This window comes from Poecilia mexicana, unplaced genomic scaffold (assembly GCF_051168715.1).
Source record: "Poecilia mexicana isolate PSO_F unplaced genomic scaffold, ASM5116871v1 scaffold_16, whole genome shotgun sequence".
Classification (NCBI taxonomy): domain Eukaryota; kingdom Metazoa; phylum Chordata; class Actinopteri; order Cyprinodontiformes; family Poeciliidae; genus Poecilia; species Poecilia mexicana.
Window position 1 is genome coordinate 23,357,616 of NW_028263385.1, and position 20,621 is coordinate 23,378,236.

General features: G+C 37.8%; 1 protein-coding gene and 1 long non-coding RNA gene across 3 annotated transcripts; one reads left to right on the forward strand and one right to left on the reverse strand.

Moving 5' to 3' along the window:
• Nucleotides 1-310: 310 nt before the first annotated feature.
• LOC148155086 (uncharacterized) lies at nucleotides 311-3,944 on the reverse strand. The gene is made up of 3 exons (XR_015765682.1): nucleotides 3,803-3,944; nucleotides 3,254-3,348; nucleotides 311-1,057 (listed from the first exon to the last, which is right to left on the reverse strand). It is a non-coding gene; the product is annotated as an uncharacterized LOC148155086 (long non-coding RNA).
• Nucleotides 3,945-5,279: 1,335 nt separating this feature from the next.
• On the forward strand, nucleotides 5,280-19,638 carry azi2 (5-azacytidine induced 2). 2 transcript variants are annotated; one of them, XM_014967178.2, is made up of 8 exons: nucleotides 5,280-5,971; nucleotides 7,461-7,714; nucleotides 8,637-8,753; nucleotides 9,008-9,113; nucleotides 9,755-9,888; nucleotides 10,362-10,426; nucleotides 13,931-14,055; nucleotides 16,288-19,638. In XM_014967178.2, exons 2-8 carry the CDS (start codon nucleotides 7,496-7,498, stop codon nucleotides 16,734-16,736), a joined length of 1,215 nt encoding a protein of 404 aa, XP_014822664.1. In that variant the 5' UTR covers nucleotides 5,280-5,971; nucleotides 7,461-7,495; the 3' UTR covers nucleotides 16,737-19,638. The 2 variants fall into 2 exon arrangements, with proteins under 2 accessions (XP_014822664.1, XP_014822665.1); XM_014967179.2 differs by having other exon boundaries at nucleotides 5,281-5,971; nucleotides 9,008-9,107.
• The last annotated feature ends 983 nt before the right edge of the window (nucleotides 19,639-20,621 follow it).

The following is a 20,621-nucleotide window of genomic DNA, read 5'->3' on the forward strand; positions in this document are numbered from 1 at the left end:
ATCCCAAGTGCTCCTAACAAGCACTTAATTTAGGCTCTGAACAAGTACATGCATTCAAGCAGATTTATTTGCATACATTATGTCGGTCTGTTTAGTATGTTAATGCTTAGTAAGTTATGGCTTTAATTGTTCATCAAACGTTCTAATTGGGACTTTGTTAATTGGTTACACTGATGCTTTGACACTTGATTTGCCCCTCTGGCAGTTCTCGTCTGCTGTTCTCAGAACAAAACTGTGTCTACAGGATTTATGATCGAAGACAAGCAGAGATGCAGAACTGATTAATTTTTAATAAAATGCACTGTGTATCTTTAGAGCAACAGATTCCTTGTTTTATTTACCTTCACAAAAACAATCACATTTATGTACGAAGACGTTATGTGTGCAATTAGATTTGTACAGCAGAACTTTAAAATTGTGGTTCTGTCAATGTACCAGTAGCTGTCCTGCACAAAGTGCTATTTAATACAAGAAAATAACTGCTCATTACCAACACCATCTTAGGAGGTGAGTCAGTGAACACAACAGACAACAAAATCTCAGAGTGAACCTCTGAGTTGGACGTTTTAAAGGAAGAACGCAGAGTCATTTTTGAAAACCTAAACAATGAAATACTAACTAAAACGATGAAATACTTGCTAAACCAGAGTGAAGTAGGATTAGGAATATAATATAACAATAGAGCAAAATATAAATTCAAGTTCTGAAACATAAGCTCTGTTAAAAACAAGACAAACTCAGCTCTACAGTAAACTTGTAGAATCTAAAGAATTACCACAAATATCAAAACATACTTTCACCAACCACGTAGTTCAACTTCGCTTTGGTTCCTTAGAGTATTCACGCACAGGAATAAAGATGGCATTGGGTAACCTCATGTCTAGCATCAAATCACTTTTGGCATCATTTGAGCCTTATGATCTTCTGAATCTAATGTTTATTCCACTCCAGCCTGTGAACTTAGCCTCTTCAGGTCCTCTTCGCTTGCTGCATCCACAAACTTTAAGCCGTCTATGACCAAGGTGTCTCCGTCCTCCTGGATGTCTGCCTGACCCTCCTGAAGAATGCACCAGAAAAACAACATAGGCACAATAGACCATGTACAGCGGGTATATTATGCCTCAGCAAATAAAATAATGAGGTCATTTCTACAGCCATGATGCTGACCTCCATGCATCAGCAGGAATCATTTGTATACAGGTCTGTGTAAAGTCAAGTCATTGGATAAGTACAGCCATGGCCAAAGTTTTGAGAATGACATATTTAGTCTAACAATACATATTTTTATGTTTCTTTGATTGTCCTGGAATATCAATGTTCTGATCCTGAGAAAAAACAAAACCCCAGAAAGCACAAATTATTGTATGTCACCAATTTACTCCTGGATTACTGGGAGAAGATAGTCTCTGATTATTTTTGATCCCATTCTTTATAGCTCTGTAGTAGTATTTTTTAGGCAAACTTGTGTGAGATTCAACTCACACAAGTTGTGTGTGGGCTTCTGCCTCCTACATGACTCCTCGTAGCCTTCAACTATTCTTCTTTAGACATTCCTATTCCAGACTGTCCCAGACAGCTTGTAGGGGGCTTCATTAGATGAAGTAGCTTCACCCCATGATCTTCATGTAGTATTTCATTCTGTGTCCAATGTTGTTCTTGAAGAGAAAAGTGTTATTGCGCTGCCCTGTTTGACACCAGGCGAGGGTCCAAAACTTTCCACCGCACAATGTGTGCATGAAGAGTCATTTTAAGCAACGCATTTTGAAGTAATTATTCTGCTCTCCTAATTCATTCACAATAAGTGGCCTGCTCCTTGTTAAAAAAGAGCAGGCCATGGGGCATATTATGTCAAATCTAAATTTTTGCACATTACACATTACATTATGTCATTCCTTCATCAAAACACACCTGGAGTGTTGCTTTGAATCTTTCATTCAAGTTTGAAAAATGCTGGAATATTCTATAATAACCATCCAGGGGTGCCTAACCACTTGCTAAACAATTTTATCCAACACTCCTCCTTGGAGCTGTAGTCTCCAGCCGAGATTCTGCCCCAAAGAGGATCCATCCCCAACACAGCTCCACCAGACTAGCGGCAACAGCGTTTAGCAAATGGAAATTACTTTTAAGTGCAGCACTCCTCTGAACGTTGTAAACGACTTAACAGAAAAATGTTATTGCCATCACTTCCTGAAGGGGGAGTACCAAAAAGAGCAGGAGCATCTTACAGAGACAAATATCCAATCTCAAGATGCTAAACTTGAAAGTATTTTTTAAAATGAATTTTACCTAATTTAATTATTTAATTTAATTACCTAATTTCTTTTCATCCTATCTCTTTGTATTTGTATAGCAAACCAGAAGTAACATCTGTGAAGGACATAGGGATAACTTAATCCCAGAACTTTGCAATAGTTAACTGCTGGAGCACTAAATGCTTGATTCATACTGGAATCAATGATAAAACAGAAACAGACCCAATGTAGCCTTAAATTAACCACTGCACTTAATATTACAGTGCTTTTAAAAAGTACTCACAGGTTTAGATATCTTATCCTTTTGGTACTTCTACAAATTAATCATGATTAATTTTAGTTAATTTTCTTGACAAAAAAAGAACCTCTTTAATGTTAAAGGGAAAACTGACTTCTACAAAATAATGACACTTCACTGAAAATGTGTAATATAAAAGAAGTGATGCACTAATTTGTATGTGTTTGTCATTATTTTGTAGAAATCCATTTTCACTTTAACATAAATCGTTTTCTGTTGATCACGATTGAATTGTAAAAGCAATCAAAACGGTAAAAGATCCAAAGATTAAATAGTTTTAGGCACTGAAAAACTGCAGTTATCTATGCAGAAACTAAGCCTCTTTCGGTCCTACACTGGAAAATACTTGAGTGAGTTTCAATGTTTTGCATGCCAGTAATCATTGTCACAATTCAATAAGAACTTGTGGAATCTGAACAGATCTAGCCTTGCTGAGGAGTGAATATAATAATCTAGCATTAAGTGAAAGCACAATGCAATTAAGTAAGATACATAGATCTGCCTTGGTGAAATAGAAAGTAAAACCAGAAAGGAAACCAGATAAAAAAGAAATGAATGGAGACACACAGAAACATGACAATTTCAAGTTTCCTCAAGGCTATGGTAGTAAGCTAAAATATCTGATTGAGATTTAATAATTATCTGTATCATAGTTAAGTTATTCAGCGTGGTTTGACCATGTATTTGCGTTCCCACATACCACTTCATGCCATCTGGGTCTGGACGGGGTGGTTTTTGTAAACCAGTCGAGCATCTCCTCTACGTCTTTCAGAAGCGACTCAGCCTCTGACAACACTGCAACGACAATGACTGAAACCTTTAAGTGGTATCTCCACAATTCATCTTCTTCAACAATCCCACTTAAAACCTTTCGGCACTTTGAAACGTCATGTGACCACTCTGTAGCAAAGCACACAAGAACACTCAGAAGCTTCCACATTCTTTTAAAGCCGCCAATAACAGCGCAAGCGTTTGGGAGTAAAACACTTCAAACTTTGATGAAATGCCTCTTGTGTTGTGTGATTTATTAATAAAAACTTCTAGCACTCATACACTTTTTAAATAAATGCTAAGCAATATATGTAGGTACGTCTGTATGCATCAGCATCGTTCTTTTCTTAGTGCAAACTACGTTGGGAACTGGCATTTGAAAACAAGTTTGAAAGATCAGAACAGCGTCACAGAGGAGGAATGTCAGTCATGAGGATATGAGTTGGATACATCTGATATGTGCCAGAGTTCAACTTACTTCGCCGTGTCTTTAAGGCGCACATCTCCAGTTCCTCTTCACGTATCGGGCCATTGTTCCCTACAGGTATTTTTAGTGCAAAATATATATTATTTATGTTACACCACACATCTCACCGTTATTTCAGCAACATGTGTAATTGCCAGGAAGCTGATGACGGCATGCAGCCGAAATGCGTCCTATTTTTTTCCCATCTTAAGACTTTGGGATATTTCAGGAGCGCTGGTTATTCCTGCTTTTTATGTGTCAATAAAAATGGACACATACAGATTAATAATAATCTTTCAAAGGCCTAGCAAACTAAAGGAAAAAGTTATTTTTAATTATTTTAAAAGAATTTTAATCACTGTATTTTAGTACTTCTAATAGAAATATCAAGGAATAAGTCTTTGGGAGAACAAAGTCAAAAGAAGCGAGTGATAGCCAGTTGTAGTTTTTGCTTGGTTAGTTTGCACTATCGACTTTCATTTTTGCAAAAACTTCTATGCATCCATTTATTATCTTCCGCTTATCTGAGTTGAGGAGGCGGAGGCAACCGGTCCAGCAGGAAATAAAAATGAGTGTTCAATCAAATCTGAGAAGTATTTGTGATCATTTTATATTGCTTTATATTTTTATATTTACTGTTAAAATGTTCATGAACAAAAAAGTAACATTTAAATTGCGATTTCTCAGTTCTCCAGTACAGCAATAATTTCGTGCAGCTTTAATGCTTGGAAATGGAATTTGTTTAAAAATTGTAAATATTAAGTTGGTTAATAATTTGCCTGAAATCTTTGTTCTGTATCTTATTATAATCATAATGTCGATCAGTTTGGGCTTGGCAAAACCACAAAATCATTCAACCATATGGACATTTCTATTTAAAGAGTATTGGTTGTCGGTACCAATATTGGCAATACAGGCCCCGTATTTGTTAGGTATAGGATTTGGTATTGATACCAAGATTTGCTATGACACCTACCACTAATGGGTGGAAAGATATGCAGCAGCACATCACGAATTTATTTCCTAGCCTTACCTCATCAAAGTAAAAAGAGGTGGAGCTAACACAGCTTGGCCTGCAATCTGGTAAAGGTGCAAAATAAACAACTTTTGAAAAATTCCCAGTTCACATTATTTCATGATGTGCTGCAGCATAAAAATATGAAATAACTAAATAAATATTGAAATAGCTGTGTACTATTTTACCACAAAACATAATTGAATTTTTATGTCTCCCTTTAATTATCAGTGCATAGAATGAGCCATAACATATTTAACTAATTGTACTTTTTTTATTTCATTAAGACTAACTGAAATTTATGTATTTGGTGGATTGTGTTGGCCCTCCATACCATTACTTATAGTGAAGGAACCACATACAAAATGTAGTTTTTATTAGGCAATTTCAAATGCTAAAACACAGGTGTCAAACTCCAGTCCTCGAGGGCCGGTGTCCTGCAACTTTTAGATGTGCCTCTGCTGCACCACACCTGAATAGAATAATTAGGTAATTAGCAGGACTCTGGTGAACTTACCTACACAAGGAGGAGGTAATTAAGCCATTTCATTCCAGTGTTTTGTACCTGTGGTACATCTAAAAACTGCAGGACACCGGCCCTCGAGGACTGGAGTTTGACACCCCTGTGCTAAAACATTGCCATTTCTGAAAAATAAACAACTCAGTTTAGAAATTTATGCCAGCAGAATTTCTCGACAATGCTGTATTTTATTTTTTTATTTTTTTTTATTTTTTTGCGTTAATGGGTAACGCTAGCAGCTAGCTGCTTTAGTACGCCTTCATGCTGTTTTAAAATCTGAAACATGTCGTTAAAATATTACTTTTGCGTCTATGTGTGTGTTAATTCAGACTAAACTTACCCTCAATCATAATAAACTACTGACAACAGACAGACGTTAACCTCAGCGTGAAAGTTGTTGCCAAAAACATGTGGTCTCGGACGCCTAAATAAAAATTACGCTTTTATTTTGAAAGGACCTGATCAGTCAAGTGACTCCCGGAAGTTTTTGTTTCCTCACCTGTCAATTCGGAGCGACCACTTGCGAATGTCTAGCCAGCCTCGTTTCTTTGTGTTTTCCCCCTCTCATATAGGGTCTCTCTTTTTTAGCATAAATGGTAGCCCTATGTGGCCAGCTGATATTTAATTGAGGACAGCTTCTAACACGGTTAGTACGAATCGAGAGTGTACAAATAATGGGCTCATTTTTCATTCACCTAGCCAAAAGACTTTAGCAGAGCTTAGCTAGCTGTTATCATCACAACAGATCGTTCAGGTTTATTTGTGAGAAATGTAACGTTGAGACTCATCATCCCGTGATTGCGTTGTATTCTTCCGCATCATGTAATGGAGCTGTCTGTATTGTTACATGCTGCTTTTTTATTTTGAGATGATTGTTGAACCAAAGCTAACATTATAACGTTAGCAACAGCCTTTGTAAACGAGTTTAACCGATTGTTTACATCAAGATTGAGGCGGTTGCTTGTCTCCATTGTTATAAAGATGCCTTTATTTTTGTTAATGGATAAAATGTTGTCCGTTAGCTTTTCTGTTTTTTAAAGGAAGTTTGATCAAAATGACGCCTCATTTCTCGTCATGGATCACTCACGTTTACTTTCGTTTTCTCTGCTTGTCGGGTTAGCGTTCTCTTTATAATCTCGGAGTCGGATATTAAAAGTAAGCGGCTGTGCTTTTGAGGTTGCTTTCGACTTTTTAAGCTGCAATATCCTGCGCATTTGTCATGCTGAAACGTATTTCTATGAAAACAGTTGTCTTTTTATTTGATAAAACTTGGACGATTTGTCTTTGCTGCATCATTGCATGGTGACATCATCAACTAACATTAGCTGCAGTCTGCCTGGTGCTGGCCCATCTGAGGAAGATGACTGCTATAGTTCTTGTTCTGCTCCTTTTGAGAAATTCAGACGTTTAAGCTTAGGTAGATATTTTCTTGGTGGGATGTTTGGCTTTTTTATTATGAAGAAAACCACAAAATGATAACAGTTTCTGTGTCAAGACAGTAATTACTAAGTTTTCTATTTTCCAGGCAAGAAGAGAGCATACTAGAGGTGCTTCGGTCATAGATCAGAATTGGGCATGTCTGGTTTTTCAGGTCAAATACTAAAGAGTTTGAATTTCCACCTTGTTTGGTGTATAAGCACATCTACCTACAGCATTTAGTTGCCATTTTAAAAATTAGAATCACATGAGAATAATTCAAACATGAGTTCATTAGATATAATCTGATGCATATAATCACATGGTTCTGGATTAATCCCCCCGTATAGTTTAAGAATATAGAAAATTACTTTAAATTGAGGTCTATTAAAAAAAAAAAGTTATGAAACTGACTGCACCATTTCATGCCTGAAAAGATCAGGTACAAAACAACCAATACTTTAAAACTGTAAAATAGTGACCATAATCCTAATATTCTAGTTAATATTTTTTTCTGTCAGATTTAAAACTACTATTTCAATCAAAGAACCTTCTATACATTTTTCTCTTTATCGATTTTAGTTCTTGGAAGGGGGAAAAAAAAAACCTAAATCATTTGAGATGAGCTCATTATTGGTCAGGAAAAACCCGTCTGATGTTGTATATGTAGATATTTCACAACAAAAGTAAACTAAAACTGTGCCTGCCATCTTTCTCAGGTCTTCCCGTCTAAGGACTAGGCCTCTGTCAAGACATGGAGCCCTTGGCAGTAGACGATGACATTTGCATCCTTAAGCACGAGACGGCCTACACGCCCGCCGGAGAGAGCCCGGTGTCTGTGTGTGCCGGCGATGAGTCCGTTGCCTCTCACTTCGCCTTGGTCACTGCCTACGAGGACATAAAGAAGAGGCTCAGAGACACGGAGCGGGAGAACACTGTGCTGAAGAAGAGGGTGAAGCAGTTAGAGGAAAAGGTAGGGATGGAAATATTTAAAAATAGCTAAAACTACACTGTTATTATGTGCTGCCTGAAAAGTGTCTATTTGAAGTGTCAAGTCAGGCAAGAGATACAACCTCATAGCATGATGCTAGTATGATACTGTTTCACCACAGTGACGAGGGTTTTCATGGTGAGGTTTGGTGGGAGTGCTTTTCATGTCGGGCAGAAAATTCAGTTTTGGCCTCAGCTGAGCAGAGCACATTCCTCCATGTTTGCTGTTCCCCCTACATGGCTTACAGAAAAGTCTTTATAAATCTGGCCGTAAGTTAGAAGAAAGTTATGACCTCAGCACTCCGGCCGACCAGCTCTGCAAATCTCTGCTGCTCCGCCAGAGTGACCACGGGACACTTACCTGCTTCTGTTTTGTAACATAACTACTCCTTAATCTTCTCCACAATGTTATCCCTGACATGTCGGTTGACTTTGTCGGATTTCACAATACCACTGATCAGAACGTTACACGTAGTAGCGATTCTTGTGCTGAGCTCCTAGTGTGAAACGTATGCAGAGCGAACAATGCTCGCTGTTATGCTGATGCATTCTTCAGGTATGTTATACCGGTTCAGTCCTTCGACGGCGTTTTATGCTTCAGGCTTGCAAGTCACAGACAAGTAGAAGTCGGGAAGTGCAGGTGAGAAAAATCTAGGTGTGTGAAAACAAGCTAACATTTTAGAGAGGTTTGCTTAGCGTTAGCATATTCTGTTTGGAAAAGACGAAATAAATAGAAGCTTGAGTTTGACTGCTGCGCCCGGTATCGGCATCAAAGTAAAAGAAAAATATCTCAAGGTCCTGTCACAGACGTTTCATTAAAACCCCAAGAATGTCTATCAGCTTGGAAAATAAAGGCTGCTGTGTTTCTCTTCTTCAATATTGCACATTATTTTTCTTCACTGTAGCTCTTCAGGCCAGAGGCTCCTCCATCAGAGGGACCCCATTATGTGAACAAGGCCTTCAGCGCTTACAGAGGAATCTACATCGAGAAGGAGGACCTGCAGATGGAGCTTAATAAGCTGGTCTGTTTTTTCATTTAAAAAACTCATAAGCTAACTTTCTATTTTCATTTTGTTTACATAAAGAAAGTGAACAAACCCTGCGTACTATTACGTTTACATTGATTAAAATGTATTTTTTTCTTGTATTGTGTCAGAACAGTGAGAGCAGAGAGCCCCTCTATATACTAGGCAATGTTGGACTGAGAGACAGAATTTGGTGCATTGGTATTGATGCTGACTCTTCACCTCACTGCCTTTTTCTTTCGTTCTGTCAGAAAAAGGAGAAGAGCGAGAGTGAGAGGTTGCTGACGGACCAACTCCAAGCCAAAGAGTTAGAGATACTTCAGCTGAGGACTGAGATGGAGACCACCCAAGGTACAGGTAGAGCACACAGGCCCGCTCTCTCCTCCACATACACAACCAAAGCAGAAACCGGATCAGAAATGCTACGCGTTTGACACAGAGAAAAGTAATGATGTGCACCGTTTATACCTCTGTTTGCCTTTAAAAATGAGCTTGTATGAGGCACGCAGAGGTAAACACAGTAATCTGTCATGAGATGTTATAATATGTGATATCTGATTTTGTTGGTTGTTGAGAGCCCAGTTTATCCCGAAGGTCATGTCACAGTGATAACATGAAAACCACATTTTTGCTATTCTTGTTTTGGCACCCTTGGATGTTGTTTGGTTTTTCTATATGTGTTTATATATAAATGTGTTTTTAATATTTTAAAATAATTTAATTTCTGATTTAAAACTGCCTTTAAAGCTAACAATTTGATTAAAGTGTTATTGAAATAATTTTTGTAGTAATTTTTTTAAGTTGTCAAGTTTTATTAATTGAAACAAGGCTAGTTTTTTTTTATCATGTAAGATAATACTTTAAGCTATTCAAGTTGTCTTTTTGTAGCAATAGAAATAAAATGTATAAATGTGCCAAATGTTGTACTTAATTAAAAATAATCTGAAAATGTTTTTGTATTTAGTTAAATCTTGTTTTTTTGTTGGACTTATTTCCAGTGATGAAGAGCCTAAACAGCCCTCAGGACTGCTGGCAGATGGAGAGAGTCGACACGGAGCTGCAGATCCGCAAACTGCAGGAAGACCTCGACAGGGTTATGCTGGAGAACAGCCGGCTGCTGGAGAGAAGCACGGTGAGTGAGGACAGGGGCAGGCAGTAGTGGACAGGAGAGGATGCTGAAGTAACACTAAGAAAATAAGTAAAGTAGAAAAAAGCACCTATGAAGAGCGGGTTACACCGCAAAACTGTGTAGGTGTTGATAGAAGGACAGAAGATCTAGACTGACACATGGAGAGAAATAGAAATACATTTAAATATCACATTTTACCCAAAAGCAGGTAAGAGAAGGCAAGGACACAGTGAAGGCCGTTTCTACGTCCTCAGTACAGAAAACAAATGAGCTCAACAGTTTATTTCTGCTGTGTTGCCTTCCATCAGTGCATAGACTGTATAAAACATGTTATTATTACTTATATATATATATATATATATATATATATATAGATAGATAGATAGATAGATAGATAGATAGATAAAATATCCTTTAGCCAGTTGTGTTTGATTATTTAAAGTTTTCTTATCTTCTCTAACTAACCTCTGTTTCAGGAGGAATCACAAGGCCTTAATGGACCAGACTTGAACCAGACATGTGATGGAAAGCATAGTTCAAGGTAGTGTGTTAAGTTTTGATATTATTATCCAATCTTAAACATTTTTTTATGCAATTACAAACTATAAATGTAACATTTGGCAAAAAAAAAAAAAAAAACAACATCCTTCATATGTATATTCTGATGTTTGTGTGATAAACCAACACAAAATGAATTACGGTTTTCAAATTAGGTCTGAAGTTTGACCTAACATTTGCATGATGCTGGCACCATCATGTTTCACCGTTAAAATACTGTGTTCAGGACGACATGCAGAGGGAGGAGGTTTTTTTTTTTTGTTTGATTGTTTTTTTTTTTTTACCACACCTAGTGTTTGAATCATGTAAACCAAATGATTCATTAACGTTTTCTCAGCATCACACTAATGAATTATTTTGTGTTGGTTGAAAAAAAAAAGAAAAAAGAACTAGTGAAATTCACTAAACTGTGGCTGTAACATTACAAAATCTGATGAAGTCCAAGGGGTATGAAGACTTTTGCGTAATTTAAGTGAAATATTAACATCCATTTTTCCGACATGTAATTATATCAGCAGTAAAAACGTTACCCTATTTGAGTTTCTGCTTTTTTAAATTTTCCATCACAAACACACACTGTTTGTGTAAGCTACAGCTGGATTAGATGTTGTATATTCTGTTTATCTTGAAAACAAGTGTTTAATATTCAGTTGTTTTTTGTTTTTTTTTTCTTCAGATTGTTAGATACGCTAGTCATGCAAACTAAGGAGACTATGATGCCCACATATTTTCAGGAAAATTCAGGAATAAATCTTAATTTCTTCACTTTTTTTATGCAAGTTAAGAAACTTAGTTTATATAAGCAAATATAGTTAACTGAATGATTGCTGAACCCATAAACTCCCACCTGCTCATATTTTAGATGCCATGCACACTTTGTATCTTGCTGCTTCAGTGTGAAATAATATTTAAAATGACATCATTGCTGTTACTGTGTAGCATATGTTTAATTCATTCATTCACTGCTTTTAGCTAAAACCCTGGACATATCCTTTAAAATAGATATAAAGAAAGCAATTATCATTATTACTGTATTCTGTGTAAGCCGTCTCTTGCTGTGCTTTCACAGTTGAGTGTACTTGTCCTGTTTGGCCACTAGAGGAGGGTGCAGCGTAATACACATCACATTCTGCAAAGCAGTCTGTTCAGCTCTGAAGCTCCTCAGCATTTAGTTAGATCATAATGAGCATCTTATCAAATTTTAAGCTTTGGTTTTAATAATGTCTTTCTGAGATTTTAACGTCAGTTAATTTCTCTTCACATACGTGGGTTCCCTGTAGGGTTTTTTTTTTCTTTTTCTTTTTCTTTTTTCACACAATGAATGTAACAAAAACAAAAAAAACAAACATTTTTTGTGTGCATTAATGACATGGAAATTTAGATTCCAGAGTAAATTTCTACAACTAAAAGTCCTTAAATCTTTGAAAAGCTTGGACAGTTTTATGTTAAAGCACTTAAATAACACAGGAACAAAACTACCTTAAAGAAATGTAGTGGGTTTTTTTTCTCTCTCTTTCAGATTTAATATCAAAGCATTAAAATATCATTGGAGGTGATTGGAGTCATTGGAGGTTAAATAACCTCCAATGACTAATTGGAGGTTATTTAAATTTGTTGATGTATGTCCTCGAAGGCTTGCCATAATTAAGCATATTTTCAGTTATTTTAAATTACCTTTCAAGTTTGCTCAGGATATGTATTCATTCTTTGTGATTTTATTTTGAAAAATAAGTCAAATATAATTAGAATATAATTTGGCTTATGCATAGAAAAATATAAAGCCATCAGATTGTTCCTCATTGCTGGTGACACAAACTATTTCACTTTTTTGTACTTTTTAGGTATGTTTGCCATTTTTATTGTTTTTGATCTGTCAAAGATCAGAAAAAAAAACATGTTATTTATTTGCACTTATAGAGGTTTTTATGCCAAAGGTTCTAGCTTTTGTAAGCTGAGGTGATCAGATGCTGATACCAAAAGTGAAGAGATCAAGTAGAAAGTTCATTCCGGGCCTGCAGCAAAGACAGAGCTTCCTCCTAAGAAGGTTGCAAATGCAAATGTCAGGCTATTTCTGCTAAAACCTAATAGTGAAGGAAAACAACTTTGCCTTTCATTGTTTTTGAAGCCGTTTCATCTTGTTTTTTTGTTTCAGTTTCTGTGTTTACTTTTGACTCACAGGTGGTTGGTGGTTCATAAGTTGTAATCAGAATAATTATACTCAGAATTATCTGTCTCACATTTCTCTGACCTCCCCATGCGTCGGATGTTTCAGTTGTTCATAAATTGTTTGCCTGTTTAACAAATAAGTGATATTATTTGGTCTCATGTTCCCAACCCTTACAACATTTTGTTTAGTGTAGATGGCTTATATCAATCCACTCTTAAATTATTTTTACATTTACAGTTTAAACTAAGAGTAGGACTGTTTTTTTTTTTATTAATATTGTTTTTGCATATTTTCACAAACATGAAAAGTAGTCAAATGTAAAAAAAATACATTTGTTTTGTTTTGTGCATTTACTATTTACAAATTTGACATTATTTATGTCAATCGATCCCTAAAATAATGTGTCAGTTTTCTTCATATATTGAAGAAAGCATATTATAGAGCAATGGAATTATGATAAGAGTGGAAAAAATAAAAGGTAGGCTCCTTAAAGAAAAAATTAACAAAGTCTGGAATTATTATAATCTTACTGACAACTGAGATGAATGAAGAACATGCATTTTTTTAAAAATACCTTTTTATCACATTTAAATTCCATCCAGTGGTTTAAAACCGCTCAAAATTGGTCGTGTGAAAATTCAAACATGCATTTATAAATGTATAGCATTCCTAACGTTTTAAAAATGAAGAATGTTGAGTTAATTTCTTTTGTTAAATAGTCATGAGTGAAAATACTTGTGTGACTTTATTAAGTGCGCTTCTGTGAAGTTGTACTACTCGGTGCTTTAAGGGCACCATAATGTATGAGTTATTTCATGTTTTTTTTTTTTTTTTTTTTTTTGGTTTAACTATTCGTGTCGTGTTGTTGAATAAACAACACAACATGACACCCACAACGCCTCACTGTTGTAGGTGAGGAGTCGTTTTATCTCAGAATCTCTGAGCTTCTACGAAAATGTTTCTGATTAACGTGAACTTCTGCTGCGAGTCGATTATCCTCAGTGCAAGCACAGTCGCTGATGGTGTTAAATGTGTCAGCGAAGAGACAAGTCATTCAGCAGAGACACAGTTATCACAAAGAAAGGCACTCCAGCAGCAGGACATCGCATGAATAATTTAATTAAGCTTCTGTTTTTTTTTCTAGCCGTATTCCTCCTTTAGGAAGCTGTTTAAATTGTGAAAAAGCATTCCCCCCCCCCACTCCTAATCTTAAAGACAAAGGGTTTTCCTCATTTTATCGCTGGTCCACAAGATGCTTCCTGTCATGATGTTTCTGACTCCACCGTGTGGTTTAAACTCTGCGTCCCATCCGATCCGCAGGGAAAGGAACGTCCAGCAAACGTACGCAGCTTTGTGCTGCGAAGTCACCCGTCTCCAATCAGAGATGAGGCTCCAGACGAGCCTGGTTAGGAAGCTCCGGCCACTGATCGGCGAGACGAGACAAGGTGAGCAGCGCGCGCACACACACACACACACGCACACAGAGGAAGAAGGCGTATTTTATCCACACCATTCCATGTTTGAGTTTCTGTGCATCGTAGGTGATATTCTACTTCTCCGCTCCCCTCACTCATCTTCACACCACCCTCAGTGTTGCAAGAGAGGATAAGCTCAGCTTTCACAATGTTGATAAGATAATTATACTTTTAATGCCTGTGCAGGAGAGATTTTATTTATTTATTTATTTATTTTGGACACGTCCAATTTAGGGGAAAAAATTATGTGTAATTTAAGTCAATTTTTCTGCTCAGAATTTATCAATTAAACACGTATCAGAACATTAGAAGATCTGACATTTGTAAAGTGAATTTATGTTTTGTCCAGACGTCTTTTTGTATTTAAGCATTCACATTTGAAGCTTCTTGAAACAGAAACTAAAATAAAATAAATAAATAAATAAAATCAATCAAAGGAAGCGGATCACTGCTGCATCTGTCTGATTTTCCAAAACTAAGTTCTGCTCGCTAAAAAGCGGCCCGCGTCTTGTTTCAGTTTCTGCAGAGGTGTCATGAGACACGAGGTACCACTCAAACTTACTGAAACGCTTTAATAAAAGACATTATGAAAACGGTTTGCTCCCTCGCTCCCCTCCTTCCACACGGCCGCCAGCTGCCATTACCTCTGTTGTCGAGTGACGGGAGAGAAGGAGGCCAGGAGGTGGAAAATAAGAACCAAATACAGCAGGAAAATAAACCTTGCTGCATTTATCCCACCGAAAAACAGAGGGGTCTTGTGGCTCGGACGAGGCGGATGGAGTGAAAGAAGCGAAAAAAGGCAGAAAGGGGGAGGAGAGTGTGCTGTGTTATTTATTCACTCATTCTGTGCATCTGTATTCTTCTAATGTTCCTCCTTTGGAATCACTTTTATTCAAATCCTAGACTCAGGAGACCATCTCATGGAAGCATAGCAGGGCAGAGATGGATGGATATGTGATGTGTGGATGAAGAGAGGTATGGCAAAATTAATAACAAAGGAAAACAGTTGCACAGTGAGTCTCATTTAAACTTCAATATTTGCCCAAGGTGGTGATTCGAAATCAAAGCCGTGGTGTGTGTTTCAGATCACAATCTCATTTGTGTATGGAGACGCTGTCCGTATAGAGACAGGTGGCTTTGTCTATGCAGGGAGGTTGGGATAAAAAAGAAAGAAAGAAAGAAGCTGAAATATTTATTTTAATATCTTATAATATATGCAGATATTTCATAGTAGCAGTGCTTAAAGTAATATGAACAACATAATTTGTGTCTGAGTGTTATATTAAAATGTCTTCCAGCATTAAAATGTTTGCATTCACTCATTATTGCCATGAATTTCTTTTGATTTTTTTTAACCCAGAATAATCACACAGCAAGCAACTTAAGTGACGTTTAAAAGCAAGAGTTGGGTGAAAATATTTGAGTTTGTTATGGATTTTCTCACATCTACACAGGCTTATATGCATACGGACTCCAGTATAGTCACACACCCACATTTACATTTCATTTAGCAAGATCCAGAGAAACTACAAGGTTTTTGTTGCATCAATAATACATTTCGGATGGCTGTTTGACCGCTCTTCCTATTCAAGAGGGTAGAGGTCATCTAAATGTGTGGGTTCGCTGTTGTAGACCCTGCTGTTTCCCAAATTTTCACTAAATGGATTGGTAGCCAACTTTTGGCTAAGTGCCTGGCCAAGGGGCACATCAACATATGGGAGGAAAGAAAATCTGCAGTAAATTCAAAATGTTTACCCAGTTCTTGTTTTTAAAGATTCTTCTTGCTGTACATTGTGCAATTATCCCGCCATTCCAAAACAGACAGGCCAAAAACATCAGTAAGGCCTCAAATTAATATGACATTAATAGCCATAATGTGTGTATGTAAACTCCTAACAGAGATTATGCAAAGTGTAAAACTACAGGTCTTGGTATAATACACCAAAACAATCTCAAAACATTCAAATATTTCTGAGCTAAATCTCCTACTTAAATATCCTAAACATTTTACTGAATAAAGAGGAAAGCTAATGTAAAACACAGCAACAGATTTATCGGTTTCCATTACTGACATTGCCACCGTCATTCCATATGTTTTTATAAGTTCTCAAATGATAATTTAAAAAAAAACAACAACCATTTTTTCATCCCTCAGCTCTTTTTCTCTCTCACTGTTATCTCTCCAAACCTTTCTCCCTCCAGCTGCTTCTACCGTCCCTGTCCAGTGTCTGGACGACGTGGAAAAGAATAACAACAACCTCCCAGTCATACGGGCCCCAGGGCCCCGCCCCCCTAGCGCCCCGCCGGTCCCCTCATGCTCCGGCCGTCCTTGTCCCGCTGTCGGCGGCCCGCCTGCCGGCCCCCCTCTGCCAGACAGCCTGAGGGAGGACTGCTGGTACAACGGGCCTTGGCCCTCCCAGAGCTGTCTGGTGGAGGCGCTGGTCGGCAGCGAGGCCTGCGCCGTGGTGCTGCCACCGCCCCCCCTGAATCAGGCCTCCCTGGACGACAGCTCACGCTCCTTCCCCAGCCCCCCCAAGCCCACTGACGCCATGTTCTGGGAGGGACACTCCAACGGATCCAATTCGTCGTCGTCACTGGGAAACTTCACTCCAATGAGCCCCCCCAGTGCTGAGTGGGCCAAGCCGTATTGATTAGACTGACGAGTAACAACACGGCAGAAACAACAAAGGGACCGACAAAGTCTCCAGCTTGGCCACACAGCTACCACCTAACCTGCCTTAAGCTAATTTAGCCACTCGGTGGTGGTGAACTGGTTTGGACCTGCTTGTTGTGGGAACCGAATAAGGCCAGAGGAGGTCCTTTGAGGTAAAAACTGTCGTCTCCGCACGCCGCATCGGTGAACATATCCGACTTTACAGAGAAACATCCGACCCTTGACAGAATCCAACTCATATCTCCATTTGTATGTGTCCTTGTACGCACATGCATTAGTGTGTGCAAGCATGCATACAGGCAGTTTAATTTGAGTGTTTGTGGGTGTAAATGCACATAAAACAGCGTGCCTGTGAATGCAGAAACGGTGTGTGTGTGTGTGTGTGTGTGTGTGGGCCTCTTCCGCCTGCCTTTTTCATGGTAATAAACCTAATAGGGCTCAGAGGGGCCTCCTTTCTCCACACATCATGGGCCCGGATCACTAGAGCCACAACACTGTAGTAGAGTTTGTATAATTGTACCTTCGCAATGCAATTTCTTTTTCTTTATACATTGGATCAATGTAAATTGTACAAGGTATGTAGCCCCTGTTCGTCTCATCGTGTTATGGAGATGTGTAGGAATGAAGGTTTTTGTACAGTGATGGAAGACGGACGTATAGGAGCAAAAGTAGATTTTTTTTTCTTCCAAATTTCAGCAGCTACCAAATTAAAACTGACCTATTTGCATCCAAAAATTACTTTTCATTTAAGGCCTTAACGTCGTATTTCGAAGTTCTGCTTGTGCGCACTGCATCTCTCTGGAGATTTTACATATAAAGAGATTTTAAGTATCATGTTTCACCAACCTGCCTCCTTAAATTCGCCTGTGATTATTTTATTGAAAGAGAACTTGATGGGGTGGAGTTCTCGGTTGTACCTCGAATGTGCATCGCTGTTTGGTTGGCCGCTAAACACTCCTCTTCAATCTTAAAGGGCAAATATCATTTTTACAACTTTTCCATTGTGTTCAAGTTTATAGATCATAATACGAACAGTAGTGCTAAGCTCAAGGCATCCAAGAAGGGGACCAAAAGTTGCTGGAGAGTGAACACTGTACATTTATTTTCAATGCAAAAGTAGTTATAGTGAAGGCTGCAGCTTGGTTTTAAGTTCATGAAGTGATTCGTGTGTTTATTTACTCCAGTGAGTGAGGAGGAAGTCAGGAGAAAAGTTCTCTGAAAGCAGTAGCTTGAAGACCTATCAAACCGGCATCCTACCCTGGAATTTAAAAACACTGTTGCATTCTTGATCCAGGTGGAAAGTAGTGGAGTACATTTATTTGAGTACTGTACTCAAGTACATTTTTGTCCACCTTTGCTTGTAATCCACCACAGTGGCAGATGACCTCTGATTAAACTGTAACTTGAAACACTAAAATTGTGGCAGCATTAAGATTAATTTGATGACTAGTTGTGAGATAATTCCTCTGGTTTCCATCAACCTTGTAAATCTTGTTTTGCAAAGGAAACATCGTTAAGCCACAATAGTCTGCTTTATTGTAGCGAGGTCTGTCTATGCAAGTCTCATTTTTCTCCACATAATCAGTCAGCTTCACTGTTGAGAGTTTTACCTTTTACATGTATGAGCCAACTGTGTGAGGACATAGTTTGCAGCTAAGGCTAATTATCATAAACATGCTAGGGGATATCTCTGGACAAAACAATTATTGATTTCAAACGATTTTCCAACATTAACAGACATGTTGTACTGACAGAGAGCACAAAATGTAAGATTTTCAATTCAGGGAAGCATTTCCCAAGTCCAGTAAACTGTATGCTCACAAACAACAGCTGTAGTCACTGTGGTGGTCTGTCTGCTTACTCTCTTCTCTCAGGTTTGTTTTTCTGTTTCTAGCTCTATTTCCAATACGCCAATATTTTCCAAATGCTGGGTCAACAGAGATACTTCTTGATGTTTACTTCCACTTAGCTCACTCTTTGATGCACAGATGATCTTTGTAGAGTGCTCTCTCAATTTTTTTTCTGTGTTGCCAATAAGTGGTCGCTTATCTATTACACCTATTTCTTCTTGAAAGGTATTTTTGTATTAAGAAATCACTCTGGTTTTCTTTACCCAACAGCAACCCTTCATACATGATCATCATCCGCGTGCGTCTCTCAATTCCTGCTTAAAAGAAAGGAGAGACTACAAAGTCTTCTTTTGTTGTTTTCAAAAAAAAAATCTGCTTTTCAGTTTTTAATTTTGACTCTTAAATATGATATTTGCCCTTTAACATCTGAGACTAGCTTTGTGAATATTATGAAAGTGTATCTAATCTTTGCACTGTGCTCTTGTTAATGTTGCTGTTAAATTAAGAGAAGTGTGGAGGCGATTTCTATGAGGCAAGTCTAAAACAGGTGTACAAATACAGACATGGGGGAGCATAAGAAACAGAATGTGCATATCTGTATAAATGTAAATGGTGGGCTTCAGTACTTTGCCAAATGTGATTCTGCACTTCATTCTTTTTGTATCGTTTTTTTCCTCCCTGGACACCAAGACCTCTGATTTGATTGAGAGCCGTCTGTGATGGTGGAAAGACAGTAACTTGATGACCTTACGAAATGTGAGCTGGGACTGGGAAAATAGGGTGCACAAATCCCCATGGTTGTTAAAATTTTTGCTTCTTTTTTTTTTTTTTGCAATTTTCTTCAATTTCAAAACTTTTTTTTTTTTCTTAAATTTTTATTAAAATGTTATTTTACAGCTGGACTTTCATACTTCTCAAAACAATTTGCAAACCAAAATGCAATGTATAGTAGATATGGATTATATTTTAGACTTACCACACTTCAGACTGTTTGTAAATATGATTACATAAATAAATGAATGAAAGCTACCCACTGCGTGCTGCTCTATGTTCCAGTCTGCGGGCGTTAGTCAGTTAAGATACTATAATGCTAAAAACGTAAAGGCTTTGCTGCTCTATAAACATTGAAGAAACTCTTAGCAAATCCTTGCAATTCTAAAATATGACTGTAAGAAATGGAAAATTGCACACACAATGTGTTTTTTGTTGTTTTTTTTTTATTTTGGGGAGGGGGGGAAGGGTTGTGTTGCGTCCAATTTTCAAGTTTCACACGTAGCCACTTGCCATTCTCTTGCTGGAAACATGACATATTTTGACATGCCACTTTTGAAGATGTGCTAACATGGACACGTAGCACCTATAAAGCATCAAAGATATGTTCAGTGCTTTGCAAAAGCATTAATACCCAGAGACGCACATGTTGCAACCAAACTTCGGTGAACTGGAATTTTCATGCATTTGTACCAAACCCCTCCCCCGTTGCTATTACAGCAGCAAGGTTTCTAGGCAATATCTCTACTTGCTTTACAAAGAGAGTGAAAGTTTGCCCATTCATCTTTGTAAAACCGCTCACCGTCAGTCAGCGTGTTGGTAAATGGCAATATTTAACGCTTAATTCTTAACTCTTGAATTTTTCTTTGAATTTAGCTCTTGGCTTCTACCGCATGTACAGGCCTTTATCTAAAGTCAACCACTCTGTTGTAATTCCATCTAATTAGGAACAACCTTACCCTAAAAATGTAGCCTCTGCGCTCGAAGATATTTGCTTCCTAGATTTTCCTGTATGTAGTTCTATCCATCACAACAAACTTCCCCAGAGCACAATGCTAGAGCCACCATGGTTTATTATAGACATGGTGTGCTCAGGGTGATGTGGAGAGTTAGTTTCTATTATGGCTTTCTTTTTTTTTTCCCCCCCAACTTCAATTCAGGGCAATTAACAGTCATCATTTGGACATCTTCCCCCACCTGTCCCTTAAAGCTCTGCAGCTCATCCAGTTACCATAAACGTC